This window comes from Scyliorhinus torazame, chromosome 1 (assembly GCF_047496885.1).
Source record: "Scyliorhinus torazame isolate Kashiwa2021f chromosome 1, sScyTor2.1, whole genome shotgun sequence".
In the NCBI taxonomy this organism is placed as follows: Eukaryota; Metazoa; Chordata; class Chondrichthyes; order Carcharhiniformes; family Scyliorhinidae; genus Scyliorhinus; species Scyliorhinus torazame.
This window is the reverse complement of record NC_092707.1, coordinates 317473247-317500240: the sequence shown is the minus strand read 5'-3', so window position 1 is coordinate 317500240 and position 26994 is coordinate 317473247. Positions and strand designations below refer to the sequence as shown.

Here is a 26994-nt window from a genome sequence, read left to right as displayed (position 1 = left end):
ATTGATGGCTATCAAATGCATCAGGAAAAGTTAGGACTTGCCCATTCAAGTATAAGTGAATTTTTAATGACAGAATAAGTCATAATTACTACCGAACAAACTCTCTGGCACTGAAAATTCACCTTTACAACAGTGGAATCATATTTTTCCAGATGTTAATTATTATGGGGGATTTTAAAAATGTAATTTTTTTTAACTTTCTCTTCCTTTTATCTCTTCCATACCATGCTTTTTCCCCTCTCTCCTTCATTTCTTATACACAATTTGTAATTTCATTTAATATTTAAACTTACACTTCCGGTTCAGGTGCTGCATGTATCAATCAGGATTCTTCGCATTTATTGGTTAAGGAGACACACAGTTTCTTGTCATAGAACCACAGAATCTGTACAGTACAGTACACCGTTCGGCCCATTGAGTCTGCACCTACCCTCTGAAAGAGCACCCTACCTAGACCCACTCCCCGCCCTATCCCCATAACCCCACCTAACCTTTGGACACAAAGGGATAATTTAACATGGCGAATCCACCTAACCAGCACATCTTTGGATTGTGGGAGGAAACCAGAGTACCCAGGCGAATCCCACGCAAGACATGGGGAGAATGTGCAAACTCCACACAGTCACCCAAGGCCGGAATTGAACCCAGACCCCTGGTGCTTTGAGTCTACAGTGCTAACCACCTAGCAACTATGCAGTCCTGTTTGTACAGGTTCTAGATCATACACTGCGGGCACCTCACTGTTCTGTCTTTCTGATTACCACAACTTACACAGAAATTGTGTGCGCAATCGCAAGTACAATAAATAGTGAACACTGTTCGTTCACCTGCTTGTACAGTCTTTAATCCTGAATTCTATAACAATGGGCAACAGGAGGAGGCGTTCGGACTTGCGAGACTGCTCCACCATTCAATAGGATCATGGTTGATCCGGCATTCCTCATTTCCACTTTCCTGCCTTTTCCCTGAAACCCTGGATTCCCTTACTGATCAAAAGTCCATCTAGCTCAGTCTTAAATATACACAAAGACCCTGCCCCCACATCTCTCTGTGTAAAGGAGTTCCAAAGACTCTCAACCCTCAGAAAAGATTCCTCCTAATTTCAGTCTTAAATTGGCACCCCTCTGTTCTGTGACTATGCCTTCTGATCGGAGACTCACGCATGAAGGGAACCATCCTCTCAGAACCCTGTCAAGGCCCTTAGGAATCCTACATGTTTCAGTGAGATCACCTCTCAACCTTCTAAATTCCAATAAGTAGAGTCCCAACCTGTTTAACCTTTGCTCATAAGGCAAACCCCCTTTAATGGGGATCATCCCAGTGAACCTTCTCTGAACTACCTCCAATGAAATAATATCTTTCCCTAAATAAGGGGTCTAAAACTGCTCACGGTACTCCAGATATGGTTTCACCAGTAGCTTGTACAGTTGCAGCAAGACTTCCTTACTCTTAAACTCCAGCCCCTTGAAATAAGGATAAACAGTAGAGGTCCAAGAGATTTGGGAGCCTAGGTACACCGATCATTGCACTGTCATAAACATGTACAGAAAATAATCAAGAAGGCGAAGGAAATACTGGCCTTTATATTTATAGGGCAGTATGGTCGGAAATGGTGAGCATTGTTGCTTCACAGCGCCAGGGACAAAGGTTCGATTCCCAGATTGGGTCACTGTCTATGTGGAGTCTGCCATTCTCCCTGTGTCTGCCTGGGTTTCCTCTGGATGCTCCAGTTTCCTCCCACAAGTCCCGAAAGACTTGCTTGTTAGGTGAATAGGACATTCTGAATTCTCCCTCAGTATACCAAACAGGTGCCGTTGTGTGGCGACTTGGGGATTTTCACAGTAACTTCATTGCAGTGTTAATGTAAGTCTACTTTTGACACTAATAAAGATTTTATTAGTTACAAAGTAGAGGAAGTAGAAGGCATGCTTCAGGTATACAGTCCTGGTTCAACCACAGCTGTAGTACTGCAAGCAGTTCTGGGCATCACACGTTGGGAAGGAGATACAGGCAGTGCAGCATAGGTTTACCAAATTGGCACCTGGACTCAAAGGGTTGAATTGTATGGGTAAATTCCGTCAACAAAGGCTGCATTCCCCGGAATTAAGAATTGGCTTGATTGAAGCTCTTGCAGCTCTATGGGGACGAGATAAGTAAGAAGGAAACTATTTCTGCCGGTTGGTGTAGGATGAGAGAGCATAGTCTCGACAGACACAGAGTGGTGGAACTATGGAACTCTCTTCCACAAATGGCAAGTCAATATAGATCGAATGTTAATTTTAAAACTCTGAAATTCTTAAACCATTTTAGTGAGTGCCGCTTGGTTGGATGACGCTTTGGAGTTGGGTGAAAACAGGGAGTTCAAGGGTTGGTAAGATCACAATTGGGAGCTGAGCCGAGGAAGCAGCTGGACTGAGCGAGCACTCCAGAACAAAAGCAGCAAGGTGAGACGGCAGCAGAGCCCGAAGTGACGTCAGTATTCAGAGAGTGGCGTGTGGTAACGGAGGCAGCTGACTGTTATCAGATGGGTATTTCTTTCCTTCCATAACTCTTTCAGGGACATTAGTTTTGGAGGAGCTAGTGTTTAAAGTGGAGGAAAATTCCTTGTGTAACCAGTTCTCCAAATTTAAGAGTACTCAAAATTTAAAGGAGAAACTAAGAGCTCAGTTCAAGGGTATGGCAGGAGAACTCAGCCCTGTGGAATGGTCCTCCTGCAGTATATGGGGAAATCAGAGACATTTCCAGTGCCTGTTGCAGTTTCCAGTTCCGGAATGACTGCATTGCGTGACTGGTACTGCAGATAGACTCACTATGGAGCATCCATGATGCTGAGGACACTGTACGTAGCACGTTTAGTGAGCTGGTCACACTACAAGAAATGGTTGCACAGGCTTAAGCATTGGGTGATCACCAGGAAGAGTAGTAGGCGTAGGCAGGTAGTGCACGGGTTCCCTGCAGTCATCTCTCCCTCAAACAGCTATTATGTGTTGGATACTTTTGGGAGGGGGGTGGTGGCCTCTCTGGGGAAAGCAGCAACAGACATGTTTGAGGCACCATTTTTGGCTATGCTGCACAGCAGGGGAGAAAGACTGGGAAAGCTTTAGTGATAGGGAACGCGATTGTAAGGGAAGCCGAGCTGCTGCAGGAGATTCTGAAGGAGGGCGAGCAGCGAGTGGTCGTGGTACACATTGGTGAAAGGGACGAGGTCCTGCGACAGGAATTTAGGGAGTTAAGTAGCAGATTAAAGGTTGTAATCTCTGTATTACTTCTGGTGCCATGCGCTACTGGGTATAGGAATAGGAAAATAGGACAGATGAATGCTTGGCTAAAGGGATGGTGTAGGAGGGAGGGCTTCTAGATTTTTGGATCATTGGGATAGTTTCTGGGGTAGCATCTGGGTTTGCATCTGATCCGGAACGGGTCCAATATCCTTGCTGGGAGGTTTGCTCATGCTGTTGGGGAGGTTTTAAACTAATTTGATAGGGAGCTGGGACATAGTAGATATATAGCTAGGAGCAAGGTTCAGTCAATTGTACAAGGAAAACTACGTCAGTCAAACAGGCAGAGAAGTCATGGGCATGATAAGACACCTGGAGGATTGGGAGGCTAAATTGCCTTTATTTTAATGCAAGCAGCCTGTATGGTAGGGCATATGAACTTAAGAGCGTTGATCAGCAGATGGAAATATGATATTGTTGCAATCACTGAGACATGGTTGAAAGAAGGGCAGGACTGGCAACATTCCAGGGTATAGAGGTTTCAGTCGTAATAGCGGGCGATCCAAGAGATGAGGGGGCATTGCATTATTGACAAAAGAGATCATAACTGCAGTATGAGAGAGGATGTCTGAGAAGACTCTTCAAATAAGGCCATATGGGTGGAGTTTAAAAGTAAAAAAAAGGGGCGATCACTTTGCTGGGATTACACCACAGGCCTTACAACAGTCAAGAGGGAAGTGGACAAGCAAAAACGTAGGCAAATAACATTGAGGTGTGAGAAAAATAGGGTTATATTCGGGAGATTTCTCAACTTCGCCAATAAGAATTGCCTTAATGTGAAAGGATTAGATGGGGTGGAATTTTTAAAGTGCATCCAAGAGAGCTATAACTGCCAGTACGCAGGTCATCCAACTAGCAATGGGGCTGTACTCAGCCTAATCCTAGGAAATTAAGCCAGGAAAGTGGTTGAAATGTCAGTAGGCAAGCATTTTGGGGGCAATTCTGTAAGTTTCAAGGTCATTATGGAAAGGGATAAGGATTGTCCAGAAATCAAGTGTCTGAATTGGGGGGAGATCGATTTCAATATCATTCGACAGGATCTGGCAAACTTAGACTGGGAGCAGCTATTTGCAGGTAAATCTACATTTGGAAAAGGAGACTCTTTTAAAAGTGAAATAGAGAGAGTTCAGGGCCAATGTATTCCTCTAAGAGTGAAAGACAAAGGTGGCAAGTCCACGGAAACCTGGACATTAAGGGCTATCAAGGGTTTGATAAAGAAAAATAGGAAATATATGGTAGGTATAGAACACTAAAAGCGGGGAGGCCCTTCAGGAATAGTGTGTGTGTTGGGGGTGGTGCTTAAAAAAAAATGAGAGCAAAGAGCAGCCACGAAATATCATTGGCAGATAGGATTAAGGAAAACCCCAAGGCAGTTTATAAGTATATTAAGAGAAGAAGCTGACCGGGGAAAGAGTGAGGCCCATTAGAGACCATGAGGCAATAATGCTTGGAGCCAAAGGACATGGGCGAGGTCTTAAATTAATATTTTCCATATGTATTCAATAAAACATGGTAGCTGAAGATTTCAGTTGGGCCGGTGAAGTTCTGCAGCCGACATAAATAAGGAGGGGATATTAGATGTTTTAGGGGGTATAAAGGTGCGTAAATCCCCACAGCCTAATGAGAAGTATCCCAAGCTTTTATAGGAGGCAAGGGAGTAGATTGCTGGGGCCAGAACGGGGGAAGTGGACCTAGATTGGGGGTTCTTTCAGAGGGTCGGTACAGACTAGATGGGTCGAATGGCCTCCTTCTGCAATGTAAGGATTCTATACATTGGTATTTGATGGTCAGTATAGCCAGGTGGGCCAAAGGGCTGTTCTATGCACTATGGCTCAATGATATAGGGCAACGGCAGGTATATAGAATCATATAATTTACAGTGCAGGAGGAGGCCATTTGGCCTATCGAGTCTGCACCAGCCCTTGGAAAAAGCACCCCACTTAAGCCCACATTTCCACCCTATCCCCATAACCCAGTAACCCCACCTAACCTTTTTGGACACTAAGGGCAATTTTTAGCATGGCCAATCCACCTAACCTGCACATCTTTGGACGTTGGGAGGAAATCAGAGCACCCGGAGAAACCCCACGCAGACACGGGGAGTATGTGCAGACTCTACACACTCAGTGACCCAAGCCGGGAATCGAACATGGGACGCAACAATGCTAACTACTGTGCTTCCGTGCCACCCGGTAGAGTTAGGCCATAGATCAACCGCGATGTCACTGAATGACGGAACAAGGTTGAGGCGTTAAATCGCCTATTCCTGCTCCCATGTTCTCTCCTGCACTTTCTTTCTAACCCTCATTGCTCAGCACTGCTGCCTCACAATGCCAGAGACCAGAGTTCGATTATGACCTTGGGGGTCTGTGTAGAGTTTGCACAGTCTCCCTTTGTCGGCGTGGGTTTCCTCCAGGTGCTCCAGTTTCCTCCCACAGTCCAAAGATGTGCAGGTTAGGTGGATTGGCCATGATCAATACACAGGGTTTCCAGGATGGAGCGGGACGTGCTCTTTCAGAGGGTTGATGTGAATTTGATGGGCTGAATGGCCTCCTTTTGCACTCTATGAATTCTGTGGAATATTGACTGAGCAGGTTTTTTGGGGTGGAGGACAGGTGTGGGAGGTGCTCGGGAAGCTCGGCGAACCACACTCACATGTTCTGGTCGTGTCCGGCACTGCATGAATTCTGGGAGGGTGTGGCAAGAGTGGTCTCAAAGGTGGTGAGGGTCCGGGTCAAACCAAGCTGGGGGTTAGCTATATTTGGGGTTGCAGAAGAAGAACCGGGAGTGCAGGAGGCGAAAGAGGCCGACGTTTTGGCCTTTGCGTCCCTAGTAGCCCGGCGTAGGATTCTACTTATGTGGAAAGAAGCGAAGCCCCCGAGCGTGGAGGCCTGGATAAACGACATGGCAGGGTTCATAAGACTGGAGCAAATAAAATATGCGTTAAGAGGATCGGCTCAGGGGTTCACGAGGCGGTGGAAACAGTTTCTTGACTATCTCGCGGAACAATAATGGAAAAACAGAACAGACAGCAGCAGCAATCCAGGGGGGAGGGGGGCGGGGGTTTATTTTGTGTTTTGTTTTTCTTTCTCTCTTTATGAGAGTTGTGGATAATTGCTTCTTGTGTAATACTTTTTTCTCATTTGTTGTTAGTTTAATATATTATTCAAATAACGGTTAATGTACATTTTATTATTAAGTTGTAAAAATAGAAAATTTTTGTTTGAAAAACTTCAATAAAATATATATTTTTTTTTAAAAATCAAGTTTGGCTTCTTTAAAAAGAGAAATCTTGTGCTATAGTCTTATTAGTATTCAAATTTATTTTCTATTCATTTACAGGATGCAGATGCCACAGGCATGCATCCACATCCTTTTCTTGCTGCAGAGGGAGTGCAGCAAAGGTTTATCAAATTGATTCATGGGAGGGCGGGACTGGCATATGAGGACAGATTCAGTCAGTTAGGATTATATTCACTGGCATTCAGAATGAGGGGGCGGATCGGATAGAAAGCTGTAATATTCTAACTGGACTAGACCAGGTAGATGCAGGAAGGATGTTCCCGATGGTGAAGGAGTTCCGAACCAGGGGTCACAGGGTGTAGACCATTTCGGTGCGAGTAGAAAGCAAATTACTGCGGATGCTGGAATCTGAAACGAAAGAGAAAATGCTGGAAAATCTCAGCAGGTCTGGCAGCATCTGTAGGGAGAGAAAAGAGCTAACGTTTCGAGTCCAATGACTCTTTGTCAAAGCTAACAGACAGAGAAAGTGGGAAATATTTATACTGTAGAGTGAGATTGAAAGGTGAGTCAGAGCCAAGGAAACAGGGTACTAATGGCCACAGAAACCAAGGGGAAAGAGTGCAAATGGCAGTTCCCAGAGAGAACAAAAGATGTGAAAGGCTTCCTGTGGTGTGAAATGAGACATTTCTTCACTCAGAAAGTGGTGTGTCTGTGGAATTTGCTACCACAAAAAGTAGGGGACGCCAAAACATTGTATTTATTCAAGAAAGAATTAGATATAGCCCTTGGGGCGAAAGGTATCAAAGGATATGTGATGGGGAGGCATTTGGAGGGGGGGGGGCGCGGGTGAAGAGAGGCAGGAACAGGCTATTGAGTTGGATAATCAGCAGCACAGTGGTTAGCACTGCTGCCTCACAGCAGCAGGGACCTGGGTTCGATTTCCGGCTTGTGTCATTTTGTGTGTGTAGCCTGCACGTTCTCGCCGTGTCTGCGTGGGTTTCCTCCAGGTGCTACAGTTTCCTCCCACAGCCCAAAGATGTACAGGTTAGGTGGATTGACCATGCTAAATTGCCATTAGTGTCCAAAAAAGTTAGGTGGAGTTACTAAGTTACAGGGATAGGTGTAGTTGTGGCTTAGGTAGGGTGCGCATTCCAAGGGTCGGTGCAGACTCAGATGGGCTGAATGGCCTCTTTCTGCACTGTAATTTCTATGATCATAAAAAATGGCAGAGCAGGCTCAAGAGGGACAAATGGCCTCCTCCTACTCCTATTTTCTATGCAACCCTAATTGCTCTTGAATGTAGTGATCTGCTGCTAGGCCATTTCAGGGGGCAGCTAAGAGTCAACCACATTGCTGAGAGTGCAGAGTCAGACCACGTGAGGACAGCAGATTTCTTTCCCTAAAGGGGTTTTAGTGAACCATTTCCCTGGGTCGCTGGATTAAAGTCCAGTGACAATGCCACTATGCTACCACATCCCCCTAAATGTTAACAGTCCCTAACCAATTCACTGGTGTTGCCACCAAAGGTGACATGCATGTATGCCAAACTAGCAGTCTGACAAAAGCAGAGTCCTAAATATAGCCATTCCAACATGAAATTAGTGCTGTGGAACACAGACCTCTCCCCCAATGAGGCCAGTGGTCACAGAAATAGTAGAGGAATTTTTGATAAAGCAGCAGAGTTTTGAATGAGTTCAAATCTACTATGGCGGGTGTCGGATGGACAGCCAAGACAGCATTAGAATCACCAAGTCTAGAGGTAATACAGGCACAAATGGGGATTTCAACAGCAGAACCGCTGAGGTTGAGTGGAGATGGATAATGTTTCAGAGATAGAAGTAGGTGCTCTTTGTGATGCAGCAACGGTTCTGGTTGAAACTCATCCAAGGCCCAAACAGGACTACAGGTCTTTTAATGGTATGACTCAGAACCAAACAATGACCTGGGAGAGGGATGGAGTCAGTGACAGGGACCAGAAAATAGGCTTAGAACTTTCAGTGTTCATTTGGAGAGTTAGACCTCATCCAGAATTTGAACAAGTGGCATGACAAGGGGGGGAAAAAAAAATAAAAATCACTGGGTTTCAATAATCCAGACAATACCACTACACCACCACCTCCCCATTAACATGCAAGATCCTGAGTGGTCTTGACAATGTGGATGTAGAGAGGATGTTTCCTCTTGTAAGGGAATCTAGAATTTGGGGTCACTGCTGAAAAAAAGGGTCACCCATTTAAAATAGAGATGAGGCTAAATATTTTGTATCATTGGAGAGGCTACAGCAAAAATTTCTCAGAATGATACCAAGGATTTAAGTCTCAAATTAAAACCAGGTGCATGAATAGGTTTGTTCGTTCATGTTTATTGTCACGTGCACCAAGGTACAGTGAAAAGTATTTTTCTGCGAGCAGCTCAGATGTTTCTAATGTTCTTTCAGATATTTTACAATTAAGTATATTTTTGAAATAATAAAAAGTAATACAATTGAGAGAGAGACTGTTCATGAGCTAACTGAGTGGCAGAACATTGTATGGAATTTAAAGGCCTAACCCTGAATCAATGCTCCACCACCCAATGAACCTTATTGGTCGATACGAAAAATGTCTAATCCTGGGGCGGGAAGAGGCGATAGTGTGTGACAAGCCAACAAACCCAGGAGAATAAGGTAGACGCGGTGGTCTGTTAGTACTCCGGGTTGACACTCATTCTTCGCTAGCGGAGAACTTAAAACAAATAATAAATGAAGAAAATGCTGTCAACTACTGAGGTCAGGCTCCGTCTTAAGTGCTAATGAAGGGTCACTGACCTGAAACATCAATCCTGTTTTGCTTGACCTGCTGAATACTTTAAACGTTTTCCCTCCCAGTTTTTCAGCATCCGCAATGTTTTGTTTTGACACTAAAGGTAAAGCCGAAATCTGCTGCAGGCTTGTGACGTAGCGGGTGACATGATTCATCCGAACACAGCACTCCGAAAATTTGACTTACACAAACCTAACCAACAGAAGCAAAACCTGGCCTTGCTCAACTTCTTCACTCCTCACTTTTCACCCTCACCTCGAGCCTCCCGCTCACCTTTCCCACGACTTCCGGTTTAGTCACCGTGTGCGCTGGCGCCCACGGAGCTGACAGCGGATTGGCTCGCCCGGCCACGACCCCTTCAACGATAGGCTGCATTTGGCGGACGAATCAGAGGAGAGAGCTGCGCGGGGCCTGCTGGGAGTTGATGTCCGCGCGGCGCCAGCGGAAGGCGGGATCACGTGACAAGCTGGAACTCCATTCCCCATTCGGTCTTTCACGCCCTGCAGCCGGTGCGCCTGCGCCGTGGGAGGGCCCGCCGTTGAGTGGGTGGGGGGGAGTCAGTTCCTGGTTTGGTTGCTCGGGTGGCTGGGATCGTCCCCCGAGAGGGTTTACGGTTAATAAGGGCACGGCAGCCAGTTATCTTGGGGGGGTGGGGTGGTGCAGTAATGTGGATATTCGGTTACGGATCGCTGATTTGGAAAGTGGATTTCCCTTACCAGGAGAAGTTAGTGGGTTACATTCGGGGCTACATCCGTCGCTTCTGGCAGGGCAGCACCGACCACCGGGGTGTCCCGGGCAAGGTGAGTCAGGTAGACGGCCCGGCACTGGCTGCTGAGGGGCTGACATTCGATGCGAATCGCCGTCCACCGTTGTGGCGGCTGTTTAAATCCCGGTGAAGTGACAGCAGGTTTCCCTCGCCTGCCCACCCCTTCACCTTTGGGAGCTAATTCTCCCTCCCCTAGGTTCCCCTTCCCTTCTCCACACGGTCACACCTCTGGTCAGTATACATTTGGAGTGCAGAAAGGATTTGATTTGATTTATTGTCACGTATCGAAGTACAGTGAAAAATACTTTTCTGCGGCCGAGGAACGTACAAAGTGCGTACTGTGTACGGATTTGTCCCATATTGTGTCGGTTAGTGTAGCCAGCCTGTGGTTCTTGTTTTTTTGCGGCTGTTGCAAAGCCCATGTCTGAAGGAAACACACACCTCCCATTAATACATTCTCTGATCACCGTTAGAAATGTGTTGGTTCATTTTGTAACATACAAATTAAACAGGCTAGCAATACATAACTATTTACATTCAGCGAGGCAGGGATTAAGCTGATGCATAGCCCATTGTATCTCCTTTCCCCCACCACCTTCCATTGTTGAAAGATTAGGTTTGAAGACCAGTTCTTGACTGGGTGGTAATATATTCCTGGAACCAGGTACAGGTATCGCAAAATTGAAAAATTCCTAAATCCGTACTTTTTTTCTAAGCGCTGACGGAGTAGTGGCCATCACTAAGGAGAAGGTTCTGGGGAAACTGAAAGGTCTGAAGGTGGATAAATCACCTGGACTGGATGGACTACACCACAGGGTTCTAAAAGAGATAGTTGAGGAAATTGATGCAGAAATATGTAGAGGGACAGGTAGTATTGAGAAAGCAGGGGAGTTGCAGAAGGACTTGGACAGGTTAGGAGAGTGGGCAAAGAAGCAACAGATGGAATGCAATGTGGAAAAGTGTAGTTATGCATTTTGGAAGGAGGAATGGAGGCACAGACTATTTTCCAAATGGGGAAATGCTTAGGAAATCAGAAGCACAAAGGGCCTTGGGAGTCCATGTAAGATTCAGACTAAAGGGACGATCCTTTAAAACAGAGACAAGGAGGAATTTCTTCAGCCAGAGGGTGGTGAATCTGTGGAACTCTTTGACACAGAAGGCTGTGCAGGCCAAATCACTGAGTGTTTTTAAGACAGAGATAGATAGGTTTTTGATAAATCAGGGGTTATGGGGAGAAGGCAGGAGAATGGGGATGAGAAAAATATCAGCCATGATTGAATGGCAAAGCAGTCTCGATGGGCCGAGTGGCCTAATTCTGCTCCTATGTCTTATGGTCTTATGAGTGGTAAATCCCACAAGGTTCTGGGAAGGTTCCCGGGTGAGGTACAGCTCCCAATGCGCCTCGCTTGCATGGTTCCCAACACGGTGCACATGCGCAGTTCCCAATGCGGATGCACATCAATTCCAAAATTCGATGCACATTTGGTCCGAAGCATTTCAGATAAGGAATGCTCAACCTGTATTTGGTTTGCTCAAACACCCTGAGCATGTGGTTATGCCAGTTGGTGGTGTCGTAGTCTTTCTCAGGCTGGTGTCCTCCATGTGGACAAGCTGGAGCATTTTGTCTGTGTGCTCAGTGGGTGCAGAGTTTGCTGCATTGTCCTCTGGAGGAGTCTGCATGTCCACTGGTGTAGGGGACCTGTATCGTAGGCCAGATAATTGGAGTGCTGTGGCATCTGTTGGTGATGGTTCTGGTACCTATAGGAATGAACAGCAGTTGCATATGTAGTGGGCATCGCCTGAGGCTGCCATGTAACTGTTTGGTTGTGGGGGGAACATGACAGTGACCACCATTGCGACACCACTGACTGCAAAATGTCTGCCCAAGTGATAAATGTGCAAACTAGTCAATTGAACAGGTGTTCAGCAGCTGCTGCATTTTCCAAGACACTTTGGGTTCCAGTTAATCTAATGTATACTTGGATCTTTTGAGATGCATTTTGAGATCCTGTATTACCTTTAATGTTAACACTTGCATGCTGGTGTATGTGTTGAAAGTTCACCATTGAAAGCTCAATGGTAACTCAGTCCCCCATATTGTTCAGATTCGTTGTTTATTTCAACACAGCCCTGTCTTTGATTGCTGACAAAAAGTTGGTAGGGTGAGAAGAAAAGTCTATGCCGATAGTTTGAAATCATGGGCAACTAAAGATTCATTTTAGCTGCATCAATACTAAACTGAAGGACATGACAGATGTTGAGGCTAGGGATGGATGTTTAAATACTCTAGGTCAAGTCGGCATAAAGAAGGGGGAAGTTTTGGGTATTCTGAAAGGCATTAAGGTGGACAAGTCCCCAGGTCCGGATGGGAGCTATCCCAGGTTACTGAGGGAAGCGAGGGACAAAATAGCTGGGGCCTTAACAGATATCTTTGCAGCACCCTTGAGCACGGGTGAGGTCCCGGGGGACTGGAGAATTGCTCATGTTGTCCCTTTGATTAAGAAAGGTAGCAGGGATAATCCAGGAAATTATAGACCTGTGAGCTTGACGTCAGTAGTAGGCAAACTGTTGGAGAAGATACTGAGGGATAGGATCTATTCACATTTGGAAGAAAATAGACTTATCAGTGATAGGCAGCATGGTTTTGTGCAGGGAAGATCATGTCTTACAAACCTAATAGAATTCTTTGAGGAAGTGACAAAGTTAATTGATGAGAGAAGGGCTGTAGATGTCATATACATGGACTTCAGTAAGGTGTTTGATAAAGTTTTCCATGGCAGGTTGATGGAAAAAGTGAAGTCGTATGGGGTTCAGGGTGTACTAGCTAGATGGATAAAGAACTGGCTGGGCAACAGGAGACAGAGTAGTGGTGGAAGGGAGTGTCTCAAGATGGAGAAAGGTGACTAGTTGTGTTCCATAGGGATCCGTGCTCGGACCACTGTTGTTTGTGATGAAGTTTGCAGATGATACTAAGATTGGTGGAGTTGCAGATAGCAAGGAGGACTGTCAGAGAATACAGCAAAATATAGACAGATTGGAGAGTTGGGCAGAGAAATGGCAGATGGAGTTTAATCCAGAGAAATGCGAGGTGATGCATTTTGGAAGATCTAATTCAAGAGCGGACTATACGGTCAATGGAAGAGTCCTGGGGAATATTGATGTAGAGAGAGATCTGGGAGTTCAGGTCCAATGTATCCTGAAGGTGGCAACGCAGGTCGATAGAGTGGTCAAGAAGGCATACAGCATGCTTGCCTTCATTGGACGGGGTATTGAGTACAAGACTCGGCAGGTCATGTTACAGTTGTGTAGGACTTTGGTTAGGCCACATTTGGAATACTGCATGCAGTTCTGGTCGCCACGTTACCAGATAGATGTGGATGCTTTAGAGAGGGTGCAGAGGAGGTTCACCAGGGTGTTGCCTGGTATGGAGGGTGCTAGCTATGAAGAAAGGTTGAGTAGATTAGGATTGTTTTCATTGGAAAGACGGAGGTTGAGGGCGGACCTGATTGAGGTCTACAAAATTATGAGAGGTATGGACAGGGTGGATAGCAACAAGCTTTTTCCAAGAGTGGGGGAGTCAATTACAAGGGGTCACGATTTCAAGGTGAGAGGGGGAAAGTTTAAGGGAGATGTGCCTGGAAAGTTTTTTACACAGAGGGTGGTAGGTGCCTGGAATGCTTTGCCAGCGGAGGTGGTAGAGGCAGACACGATAGCATCATTTAAGATGCATCTGGACAGATATATGAACATAGAACAGTACAGCACAGAACAGGCCCTTCGGCCCTCAGGCGGGGAACAGAGGGAAGTAGATCCTTGGAAAATAGGCGACAGGTTTAAATAAAGGATCTGGATCGGCGCAGGCTGGGAGGGCCGAAAGGCTTGTTCCTGTACTGTAATTTTCTTTGTTCTTTGTTTGTTATCACCAAGGCCCAGGCATGTCCCTCTTCCCCAATGGCTATGTTTACTTTATGTTTGAGATCAAAGGAGGAAATAACAAGATAAGTAAGTTTGTCAATTTTAAAGTCGAGGTTCTGCATTTGCAGACCAACCTCCAGTTTAGTTCTTATAATATGTTGAGTTGGCTGATCTCAGCTGGGCAGCAATAAGGATGATGCAATAGCCTCAGCATTCCTCGGTAAGGGAGTGAGAGAAAAGTAACACATGGTGCTGATGTAGCATTACATAGTTAACTAACAGATATCTGGCAGGAGGAGAAGTTTCAACCTTGTGCAGAGTGCCCGATATGTAAATAGTAGCTGTAAATTGAGTAATAACCTTAACAAACTACAGCCTCCAGTTGTTTACGTTGGGAGGATAGACAAACCACAAAGAAGCTCGTTTAGATCCCAAACACATAATGAAACATGATGGCACTGGTGGTGGTCATGGACAGCGAGTAAAAGACCCAGCAAGCTTTAACACGCCCGACCTGTTGCAAAGCAGGCAAGTCAAAGATATAGTGGAAAGAAGGATGAAAGGAACAGATTCAAAATGTTGGAACATCCCGAGTGCAGCAGATACAAGCTCAGACACAGACCCGGACTGACCGCAGCGAGCACAGACAAGCAACACCAGTGAAACAGAAACTGTTCCAGGGCTCAGGAGAAGCATATAATCCATACTATCATTCTTAGAACTATTTTGGAACGCTGAAGGCTCACGACAGGCCAATAACTGGAGAAAGAGGTCCACGAAATATAGAACTGCTTCTGGCTTGCGCAATAATTTTTTATTTTTTTTAAAACAGGTCAGCACACTACTTTATGCAGTTTGGATCTGTTGCTGACAATGTGACAGCAAGGCAGAGAGTTGATGAGAGTTCAACTTCTCATGAAAAAGTCCTGCAAGTGTTTGATGCATATTTCAACAGAAATCTAAATTAAGGAAAGGACCAAATTTAATAAGAGAAGGCAAAGACCAGGTATGGATTTATCATCAAAGATCTGAGCAGGTTGGCAGGGAACTTTGATTATGGAAGCTTGAGGAATGAATTGATTTGACAGAATCTTAGTAGAGGTCCCAAAAGAAGCAGTATCAGATCTCTGACAATCAAAAGGGGATATAACACTGGTGAAAGCAAATTGCTCAATAAACAGAACTCAGAAAACAGGTTAGTTGTGACGAAGGTGAGGTCCTGCAGAGAAGAGCAGGTGAGATCATTCAGTTTGTAGACCATAAGAAAGCAAGTGTGCCAAAGCCTAAAGCCACTAAAATGGGAGAAAGCACTCCAATTGCCATCTGGAAATGTCTCCAATGTGGTGGGAACAACCAACACCAGCAAGAAGAATGTCTAGCAGAAGGAGCAGATGTCACAACTGTGGAAGAATACGCCTTTCAAAACTATTTGTCGCTCCAAAATACTGACTATTTAAAAAGAGGGAGACAATATTAAAGCAGAGTGACCTCCAAGAAGTGGAAGACCCACAGAAGAAGGAAGCAACCAGCCTTGGGGAGGTAAATGAAACCGTAAAGAAATATTGCTGTATGAAACTCAAAAGTGGATGAACATCCCATAGAGTTTAAATTAGACACCGGTGTTTGTTTTAATAAAATAAAGTAGCTCAAGCAGATTACACTGCAACCTTCACCTACCAAATTACAGGGTTGTGGTGGGACTACGTTGAAAGTTAAAAGCCAACTCATGTTAAAGTTGAAAATGGAGAAATCTTCGAACCTCACTGTCATTCAAAATCAAGATGTGGAGATGCCGGCATTGGACTGGGGTGAGCACAGTAAGAAGTCTTACAACACCAGGTTAAAGTCCAACATGTTTGTTTCAAACACTAGCTTTCGGAGCACTGCTCCTTCCTCGGGTGAACCTCTCCATTCATCTGAGGAAGAAGCAGTGCTCCGAAAGCTAGTGTTTGAAACAAACCTGTTGGACTTTAACCTGGGATTCAAAATCAAGAATGCTCTCTAATAAGCAGAAAGGTATGCTTAAAACTGAAGCTAACCTATGAAGTTGGTGAGATTGCTGCTGAGCGTTACAGCAGTACATTCAGGAATTCATTTCTAAAATGATTTACAGGCCTAGGGAAATTCAAGACCAAATACCGTATCAGTGAATTCTCCTGGAGCTACTTCTAGTACGCCTGACCTCTAGTACGATTTACTACCAGCTGCCAGATTTCTGCAATCACATGGTGGATCTCTTTCGCCACCTGCTGGTTGGAGGTCCTTTCAATAACTGTATACATTACTGTGCACATGCATATCACCACAAAAGCCACACAAGAAATAATTTTAATATTGCTTGCTGATTTCAGGAGGAATCTCAACTCTGTGATTTTGCGCCCAAAGCACAGCGGTTCCGTCTGATATCCGCATGTGTGAGACTGTCATTTGATACTGCCCTTGGACATATCTCATTAACCTTAATCTGAAACACTGGCTTCCGAATGACAAGCAGATGGAACAAAACAAGAGGATTTACACTTCATCAAGGAGTTGGAAGCATAAACAGTCTTAATCATTCCACACTAACCAGCTACTGGAAAAAGATTGTAGGAAATAAAACAAGCACAGGAGCAAGATGATGATTGTATTCAGATATGAGAATATTGTCTGGAGGAATGGCCAGACTATATTCACAGGAATCCACTCTATGCTAATACTTTGATCGATGTGAGAAATATGACCATACAGACTGCTCTCCTGTACTCATCAGCCTGAAAAATCTACCACGGCAGGATCTGCCTTTGCCAGCACAACAACTCTTTTCCAGGCATACCAGCACCATGGTTCGTACTGCCGAGGTTCTGTTGCAGCCTAAACCTGATGGTGCCAGGTTGACGCTGGTAGTTTGGCACTTCCAGGGCATTGCCCAGGCATGACCCTCTTCCCCAATGGCTATGGTTACCTTGGCACCCCAGGCAGGTTCCCCTCGACATGATGTCATGTCAGCAAGGTATAAATATTCAGTGAAGGGGGGAAACATATTACAGGGAAGCCCTGTAATGGCATTTGAATTTATTGAAAAGCGATTCCTGCCCTTTCTTGGCAGGAGCCTCAGTACGTCATAGTAATTCAGAACTTGGTTTGTTTAAATAGTCTATTACACTGCATTCATCGAGGGTTTTTACATGAAGGTTAAGTTCCTGTCAGTTCATTGATTTCTAATTGATCTCCATTCCTAGGGACTTCAACAGCATACTCAGTGGAGAAGAGTTGAATTGCTGACAGAAATATCTGGATCTCTGAGTTTTACTATGCAAGTGCTGACTCTCGAAGTTGCTGGTGGTTTCAGTGGAGAATGATGTACACTGATGGTATCAATGTCATTACTCCACAAAATCTGGGCCATCATGATTTTAATTTTCAACAACAACAAAAAACTGCCGTGAAGTGGCCACATATTCCTAGCCGTGCAGGGGGCTAGCAGGGTCCCGACATGAAACTAGCAGCTTTTGCTGCTGATACGGGCCCCCGCACTTGTGGGTCGGAGCCCGCGTTTACGCGGAGCTGGACATTAAAAATAGAGCCCCTGATCATCCGCGCGCCCGACCCTGACCGACCGCCTGCCCAAACATTGCCTGGCCGCGTATAAGGCCCCCCATGCCCTCCGATCGGCTCGTCCCTGACCAGGCCGGCCGCGCACTGAGTCTGCAGCCGTCATGCTAGTTTCCTGACCGGCAGGACCATGAGTGGTCCACGCCGTCGTGACCCGGCCAGTCGGGGGTGGAGAAGGGCGGAGTGGGCCTCCAGCAATGGCCCCCGGTAGGTGCCATGCCTATGCCCGCTTTTCGGGGCCCGCAGAATTGGGGAACCGGCGCCAGTCCTGATTCCGTGCGGGGAATTGGATTCTCCGCCCCAGCGCCAGCCCTGATTTCGGAGTCGGGGTGAGGAGAATCCAGCCCAATATCTTTTCACCATTTAATATTTTATGTATTTCTAGAGGTCTTTTTTTTTCTAGATTAAACAGTTTCTAGATTAAACAGTTTACGTTTCTCTAAATGATCCTTGTTATTTACTCCTTTTCACCACATCTATCTTTTTCCCTTTGTTATCGCTTGAATACTTACACATGTTTCCCAAGTACAACCTGACCTCTGTATAGTAAAGTGTCAACATATTCTCCGGTATCTTATACTCTAGTATTCTAACTATAAATATCCAGAATCATTTTTTAATTGGTGCTTACATTATTTATACACCAAAAGTCATGAGTATACTATGAACCTTGGACCTCCTTTTTAGGTTTTCTTCAGTATCATTCACTTTGATCTATTACTATGGAACTGGAAAGGAACTTCGGATGGGAAGGATCCAGTTGTCATGATCCATGTGGGAACCAACGACAGAGGTTGAGGGAGTATGAACATCTAAGGGTTATATTAAAATGCAGAAGCACAGGAGGAATGAGAAAATTGGCCTTGGATCGAAGGGATCAGAGAGTTGAATGCGTAACGCAAAAATTAGTGTGGGAAAATTGGGGTGGGTTTCTTTTGAATTGTCCTGGCGAGAAGGCTTTACACTCATGGCGAGGGGCGATTTAGAACATTTACAAGTAAAGTAGTACAAGGCAGTAGTGCAGAGTAGTGATACAGATAATGGTAACTGGACCATGACAGGAAGGGACAAAGCATACAAACATAAAAGTGCACAACAAATAGCGTCACATGGTGAACAGACAGAATTTATCGCACTTTAACTGAATGCACAAAGCATTCATTAGAGTACCCAGTTACATTTTTTTCCAATTAAGGGGCAATTTAGTGTGGCCAATGTACCTTCCTTGCACATCTTTGGGTTGTGGGGGTGAAACCCACACATACACGGAGAGAATGTGCAAACTCTAAATGGATAGTGACCCGGGGCTAGGATCTGACCCGGGTCTTCGGCACCGTAGGCAACGATGCTAACCACTGCGCCACCGTGCCGCCCACGCAAAGCATTCATGACAAGATAGATAAATTCATGGTAAAAATACAAATTAACAAGTTTGATCTGGCAATTGCAGATGTGTTCAAGGGTATTTGCCATTTCAGATGGCGGAGAAGAAAGGAAAAGGAGGTGGAATAATTCTTAATCAAGCACCAGATCAGTGCAGCAACGCAAAATCATCTCTACACCTAGCAGGACAAGGGCAGCGGATGCACAAGAATGCCACCACCTGCACGTTCCCATCCAAGCCACTCACCATCCTGACTGGGTTATCGGCATTTCTTCAATGTTCCTGAGTCAAAATCCAAGAATTCCTTTCCTACCAGCACTGTACGTGTACCTACACCACATGGACTGCAGCGGTTCAAAAAGGCAGCTCACCATCACCTTCGCAAGGGCAATTAGGGACAGTTAATAAATGAGGCCTATAGCTTAGGGTCTTAAAAAAAGTGACTGCAGATATGGTCCCAGCTGATTGAAAAACCGCAAACCATACGCCTCTGTTCAAGAAAGGAGAGAGACAGGGAACTTTAGGCCAGTAAGCCTCGCATCTATCATTGAATAAATCCTGGTATCCATTATTAAAGAAGTAGTAACAATGCGTTTATAAATTCATTATACTATCAAGCAGAGTCAGCATTGTTTTATGAAAGGGAAATGGAGTTTAACAAAGTTATTCTGGGTTTTGAGAATGTAACCAGCAGGGTGGATAAAGGGAGGCCAGTAGAACTGGCCTGTTTGGATTTCCAAATAGTATTCAATAAGGTGCACCATAAAAGGTTACCACACAAGCTAAGAGATCATGGTGCTGGATAGAAAATTGGCTAACGACAGGAAACAAAGTCGAGATAAATAGGTCATTTTCAGGTTGGCAAAGTGTAATTAATGTAGTAAATCATAGGGATCAGTGATGAGACCTCAACTATTTACAATCTCTATTAATGACTTGGTTTAGAGATTTGGAGGCAGTTTCGGCGGCATTTTAGGTTGGTAGCGGGGTTGGGGGGGCTGCCGATCAGGGGAAATCACAGATTTGAGCCGGGGAGGATGGATGCAAGGTCTTGGGGATGGGCGGAGAAGGTTTAGGGAGATGAAGGATTTGTTTCTGGGAGAGCAGTTTTCAAGCTTGTAGGAGCTGAATGAGAAGTTTGGGTTGAGTTGGGGGGGGGTCCGATACATGCATGTGCAGGACTGAGATATTCCCAACCTTACCGAATATGCCTGCCCCCTCATTGCTGGAGGCGGCACTGCCGGGGGGGGGGGGGGGGGGGGGAGGTTGGGGGGGGATCGTCTCGGTGGTTTACTAGAGGATTTTGGAGGAAGATAAGGTGTCCACGGAGGGGGTTAAGGCTAAGTGGGGGCGGCGCTGGAGGAGGGAATGTGGTGCAAGGTGCTGCGGAGGGTGAATGCCTCGACTTTGAGCGCGAGGCTGGGGCTGAAACAGTTAAAGGTGATGTACAGAGTGCACCTGACAAAGCCTTGGATGAGCCAGCTGTTGGAGGGGATGGAGGATGTCAGTGAGCGATGTGGGAGGGACCTGCGAACCATATCATTATGTTTTGGTCCTGCCTGAAGCTGGAAAGGTTTTGGATGACAGTTTTCAGCACTATTTTGGGGTTTCTGCATGTGGATGTGGAGCCCTTGTAGCCATATTCGGGATGTCGAACCGGCCGGAGTTGCTGATGGGTGTGGGGGCAGATGTCTTGGCCTTCACCTCACTGATTGCTCACAGGCTGGTCTTGTTGGGGTGAGGTCAGCTTCTTCACCACGTGCCTCGACATGGTGGGGGGACCTGCTGGAGTTCTTGCTCGAAGGGGGGCGAGTGGTGGGTTCTACAATGGTTTGGGTTTCATTCTGCATTTTGATGAACTGGTTACTGTTGAGGGAGGGGTGGGGAGGGGGGAAGGAAGGAGGAGGTATGGGTGTGGGGGGGGTGTTTAATGTGTTGGGTGGGTTTGTCATTGTAAAATTGTTGACAATTTGGAATAAACATACTTTAAAAAAGACTTGGTTTAGAGCGTGTATTGTTGCTAGATTTGCTGACAATACAAAGATAAATAGGAAAGCAAGTTGCGAGGAGTGCACAACAGGGCTAGACTTTCAGAGCTCCAGTGTTAGCCAGTGCGGGTGCAATTTCAAAATTGCAGTCATCGAGATTATCTTGGGACCCCAATGCCTCTGGTCAGTTTGTTCAAAGGGCTGGCAGAGGAGGGAACAAGACATCTACGAGCTCCATTTAAGGTCCTTAAGGAGCTTGTTAAGGGGCCTGTTTGGTACAAAGTGGAATTCGTAAACTCTTTCAGTCAACCTGAACAATTGTCATATTCATTGTAGGGCTAAGTAAAGTTTGTCCTTGTGTTTGAACTGCTTTTAATTAACATTGTGCCAGTGCAAGCGCAGGATCTTAATTTTTCCTACAAGGCCTCTTTCATTCGTTGATGCTGCTCGCCCTGTAAGAAGTTGCCTGCTTTATCCATCTTTGCAGAAGTAGCCCCCAACAGGGTTGTCATCTGCCTTTGCCGTTGGTGCTCTTCAGGTAGCTCCCATCTCCTGGAGGTGCTTGGCTCTACAACTTAGGTACTGAGCTCACCTCCTGCCCAATTTGGCCACTTAGATTGAAAAACCGTATCATGCTGAGGTGCGGGGTTGGGCCCCAGAATTCACCCGGGTGTCAGGTTCCCGACACCAATTTGAAAATCCCACATAAACGTCTGCAACGGGTTTACAAAGGTTGAGTGGGCTAACATTTGGCAAATGGAGAATAACGTGGAAAAATGTGAGGCTGCCGACTTTGGAAGGAAAAACAAAAAAGCAGAATATTATTTAAATGGAGAGGCGGCAGAATACTGTGGTACAAAGAGATCTGGGTATCCTAGTGCATGAATCCCAAACAGTTGTTGTGTCGGTACAGCAAGTAATTGAGAAAGCAATTGAAATGTTAGCCCTGTATTGCAAGGAGGACGGAACATAAAAGTAGGGAAGTCTTGCTACCATTATATAGGGCATCGATGAGAGCTCTTTTACGACCCACTGGGCTAGTGCACAGTCAATTCCACCCCACTTGACCTGGAGTCGCAACACAATTGAAATTAACAAATTATTCTAAGATAAACAACCGAGGTCTTCGGCCCTTGGCTGCCCAATATCTAAAGTCACCAGGTTTGTAGATCTAAACACAATTAATTTTATTAATAGCAGTAACTATAATTAAAACTGCAATAAATGCAACTAGTTAACAATTATCTAATTCCTAACCCCCTCCCCCTCTTTAACTCACCCAATCCTCTTTATGTCACGGCAGGCAAAGAATCACAGGGGAAAGGAGAGGTGAAAAAATAATGATGAAAGTAAAAGGATGAGTCTTTGTCTCAGATGGTTGTCATCTAGCCCACCTTCCTTCAGTCTAGGCTTTCAGTTCGAGGTTTCTGATTTCAATCTGTAATGGTTTTTAACTGTAGATTAATCCAAGTTAGGGTTCAGAAATACAGCAGCTATGCAGCTTTTTTGGAAAAGGAGAGAGACTCACGCTTCCGTTCTGAGCATCCAAGACCCAATCATCCTTTCCTTGGTTCTCTGAAAACCATTCCACTTGGGTAAGAACCAATCACCGTCTGCTAACTGGCAGGATACGGTCCTTTTGGCCAATTCCACCATCTGCTAACGGGCAGGATATGGTCCTTTGGCCACCAGCCAACCAATTGACCCGAGTCCCTCCGATCTCTCTGGTGCCAAGAAGTCTTGAGTTCTGCTGTTTGAAAGCTAGCACAGTATACTATATTGTAAGTTTTGAGTTCTTCACTTGCTCTGCTCGATTTAATAGTATATGTCCGTTAAACATCCATGGATCGAGGGCTGCACGGTGGCGCAGTGAGTAGCACTGCTCCCTCTCGGCGCCAAGGTCCCAGGTTCGATCCCAGCTCTGGGTCACTGTCCATGTGGAGTTTGCACATTCTCCCTGTGTTTGCGTGGGGTTCGCCCCCACAACCCAAAAAGATGTGCAGGATAGGTGGATTGGCCGTGCTAAATTACCCCATATTTGGAAAAAATGAATTGGGTACTCTAAATTTATTTTTTAAAAACATCCATGGATCAAAAAAGATAACTGAAAATTAAAAGAAATGGGAAATAAGAGAATCAACAGGAAAGGCCCTTGCAGCGCACCCAGAGTACGGTTTATAGTTTTAGTTTAAGGAGGGATATACATTGGAGGCAGTTCAGACAAGGTACACTAGGTTGATTCCTCGGATGAAGACAGTGTCTTATGGGGACAGGTTGGGCGTATACCCAATGGAATTTAGAAGAATAAGAGGTTATCATATTGAAACATACAAGATTCTAAGGAGGCTTGACTGGGTAGTTGCTGAAAGGATGATTACTCTTGCAGGGAACCTAGAACTAGGGCGACACATTTTCAGAATAAGGAGTCTCCCTTCCAACAAGGAGGTGAGGGGAATTTCTTCTTTCTAAATCATTAATCTTTGGAATTCTCTACTGCAGATCAGTCATGATCATATTTGAATGGTAAAGTAGGCTTGAGGAGCTGACTGGCCTATTCCTTGGTCCTTATGTAATATTTAGCAGTGTTAAGTTTAATTTTGCCATTTGTCTTTGCAATTTCATTGTCAATCTAAATTCTGCAATTGATCAGCATCTTCGACTTCTATTGTTTTCTCTATTTTCGTGCTGTCACTTCAATTTGAGCTGATTTCAAGCCTCAGGCCATGTGTCGATGAGAAAAGCATGTCTCAAGCATTGAACCCTGCATGACACCTTTCAAAACTTCCCAAGTTAGAATTATGCCTCTCAAAGTATTTTAATTTAAACCAATTGTTTAATCAAGTGTTATACCTTGTTATACTTTGGGCTTTTTAATTTAGCTTTTAATTGGGAGCAAATTGTTGACGTTTGCCATTGTAGTTTAATTTTTTTATTAATAAGAATCTTTATTGTCACAAGTAGGCTTGCATTAACAATGCAATGAAGTTACTGTGAAAAGCCCCGAGTACCACATTCCGGCGCCTGTTCGGGTACACAGAGGGAGAATTCAGAATGACCAAATTATCTAATAGTACGTCTTTCGGGACTTGTGGGAGGAAACTCACACAGACACAGGGAGAACGTGCAGATTCCACACAGACAGTGACCCAAGCGGGAATAGAACCTTGGACCCTGGAGCTGTGAGGCAACAGTGCTACCCACTGTGCTACTGTGCTGCTCTTGTGACGTTTTCAAAGAATTGTCAATCATGCTTGTTTATTAAGGATATATAATATATTTGTTCTCCCAACCTTTAGATTGGTTGTTCTGATCTCAATATGCCATTGGGCCTGTGGTCTGCTGGTTCACGCCTTGCACTGTAACAAAGGACAAATTAAATCCAGTCAAATACTGCCCAATAACTAAATCCCAATCATCATCAGTTAGTTCTGGCAAGCAGCACCCACCAATAACCCGATTGCTGATGTACAGTTTTGATTCTGCCAGGAAAACTGTTCCATTACTACAGCCTTGGTCCAAGCTTGGACATGACTTGCATTCCAGAGATGAGAATGACTGCTCGAGTTGATAATTCTTCCCTCAAAATGAGAATTGTACTTGGTATTTCTGTTTTTTTCAAGTGCAAATGCAGACCTTTGTTTTACGTTCCTCGGGATTTTCTTTTTCACAGCTTGAGGGCATCAGTGCCAAGGCTAACATTTGTTGCCCTTTAGTAGGTGATGGTGAAATGCCTATTTGAACTGCTGCACTCCATCTGGTACAGGTCCACTCACTGTGCTATTTGTTGTCTTCTCTATTCTGCTTTACCTGGATGGCTCGGATGCGTAGTGTTGAATAAAGAACACAAAGCTTTGTTAACGAACAAACCATAAATGTATTTACACTACTAACTAAGATTTGTTCACATTCCTAAAGTAGAAGGTTATTGTGTTGAATAAAGAACACAAAGCTTTGTTAACGAACAAACCATAAATGTATTTACACTACTAACTAAGATTTGTTCACATTCCTAAAGTAGAAGGTTATTGTATAAAACTGTTATTTCTAACTTACAGAATTTTCAAGTATACAACTGCTCTCTATGCCTGACACTTTTCCAGCTCTCTCCTAACACTCAACTCCTGATGATCTAATCATCTTCTAATCCCAGAACTCTCTAGTCACATGATATATGACTGATCTGTGGTGCATTCTAGTGGTAAGAAGCATTATCATGAACTTGTTAACTCTTTACATCCCAGTCAATATACATATCATTACACTATTAGGAAGGGATTTTGATCGAGCAACAGTGAAGGAACAGCAGGCGGTACAGTTCCAAGTCAGGATGATGTGTTGTTTGGAGAGGAACATGCAGGTGGTAGGTTTCCTATGTGTCTTGCCCTTCTCCTAGGTGATAACGGTTACGGATTTGGAAGGTGCTGTTGAAGGAAGCTTGGTGAGTTGCCACAGTGCATCCTGTGGATGGTACATACTGCTACCACTGTGTACTGGTGATGGAGGGAGTGAATGTTTAAGGTGGTGGATGAGGTGCCAATCAAATGGACTGCTTTGTCCTGATTGATGTTGAGCTTCTTGATTGTTGTGGGAACTGCTCTCATCCAGGCATATGTATTCCTGGCTTGTGCCTTGCAGATGGTGGTCAGAATTTGGGGAGACAGGTGAGTTAACCGCTGCAGAATTCCCAGCCTCTGACCTGCTCTGTTTCCGCAGTATGTTTATGGCTGACCCAGGTTCTACTCGATGATAACCCCAGGATGGTAGTAGGGTTTCAAAGATGTAGTAAATTAAGAAACATTTTCTGTATGTGGCAAATACAACTTGGTGTTTATTGATTATTGAAAACAGCATGTTTACTACAGGTTTTGTATTGTGAATATATCTACCGTTTATAATCCAGAAATATCAGATTAAGGCATTTGGATATTTGCAGATTTTGGGATGTGGTTGACACTGGCACCAGGTGTATTTATCCCTCGCTGACTGTGGGACTGTGGAACTGAATTCCCATTTGAGCTGAATCAGATAGGAGTAGTAAATCAAGTGAACCGGTTGAGTTTTGGTTTACAAAAGTCCATATAGCCTTTTATTTGAATTCAGTTTCACAACCTATCATGGTGAGATTTGAACTTGCCACCCTGTAATTTACTAATACCAGATCTTAACCAATAGATTATTGTTCTGAATAATCCATGTTTCGTCTTCAAATTGAGGTTATGTTTTGTGAATAAAGCAAGTCTAAAATTTGTATTAATGCTTTTCTTGCAGTTTATCTCCATTAAGGTAAAATGCGTGTAATTTACCAGTATAATTATTGTAATGGTCATTACTCCTGAACAAATGGAATAAATTTAGAGAACATTTAAAAATACATCTAATATAGGGTATTTAATGTTCATAACAACACATGGGTTAAGATTCAGTACATTCAAATGTGCAAAGCCAAATAAAATTTAGAATTATAGTGTGATTCAGTGATAAAGCAACTTGTATTGCCTGCAAAAATACGTTTATGCTCTGGGAGAGTACAGGTAAGTAGTCTGTAGAGTAGTTTTGTTTTGTTTGCAAGGAATTTAATATGAGATCTATTAAAATGAGACCAACTTTGGCTTGTCCTTAATCATAGTATAATTAATTTGTGTGATTATACACCTCTTAAGACTTTATGTATTTTTATTCCATCCTTGTAGCCTGGAAGAGTTGTCACACTTGTTGAAGATCCTGAGGTAAAAGAATAATCTATAATTGTAAACCAGTCATTCAGTTTCTAAGATTTTCAATGCATTCATAAAAGTATTTGAAATATTTAAGCTTCTGCGTAGGAACAACAACAAGCCATTGTATATTTATTAACTGATCAAGCATGTGCAAAATAGCAGAAGACTTCTAAATTATAGAATTGTATATTATTACTAAAATCTAAACTCTTAAATAACACAAACTTTGCAGTAAAATACATTCAGTGCCTCTATTTATCAGCATCCAGATTCGGAAGGCAGGGAAACTACATCAAACTTCAGAATCA

The 26994-nt window shown here is 44.4% G+C and overlaps 2 protein-coding genes across 7 annotated transcripts in view; one reads left to right on the top strand and one right to left on the bottom strand.

Moving 5' to 3' along the window:
• Positions 1-9571, bottom strand: part of asb3 (ankyrin repeat and SOCS box containing 3) — a 160503-nt gene extending 150932 nt beyond the window's left edge. For 4 of the 5 annotated variants that reach the window (XM_072507877.1, XM_072507879.1, XM_072507881.1 and 1 more), the window contains exon 1: positions 9328-9571. The gene's annotated coding sequence lies outside the window, so the exon portion shown is untranslated. The remainder of the gene's footprint in view (positions 1-9327) is intronic. The other variant, XM_072507878.1, reaches the window with a different exon arrangement.
• Positions 9572-9955: 384 nt separating this feature from the next.
• chac2 (ChaC, cation transport regulator homolog 2 (E. coli)) overlaps positions 9956-26994 on the top strand; it is a 29414-nt gene continuing 12375 nt past the window's right edge. Inside the window, exons 1-2 of one of the 2 annotated variants that reach the window (XM_072507875.1) lie at positions 9956-10122; positions 26660-26695. In XM_072507875.1, coding sequence (XP_072363976.1) covers positions 9988-10122; positions 26660-26695 — 171 coding nt within the window. In that variant the 5' untranslated portion in view covers positions 9956-9987. The remainder of the gene's footprint in view (positions 10123-26659; positions 26696-26994) is intronic. The other variant, XM_072507876.1, reaches the window with a different exon arrangement.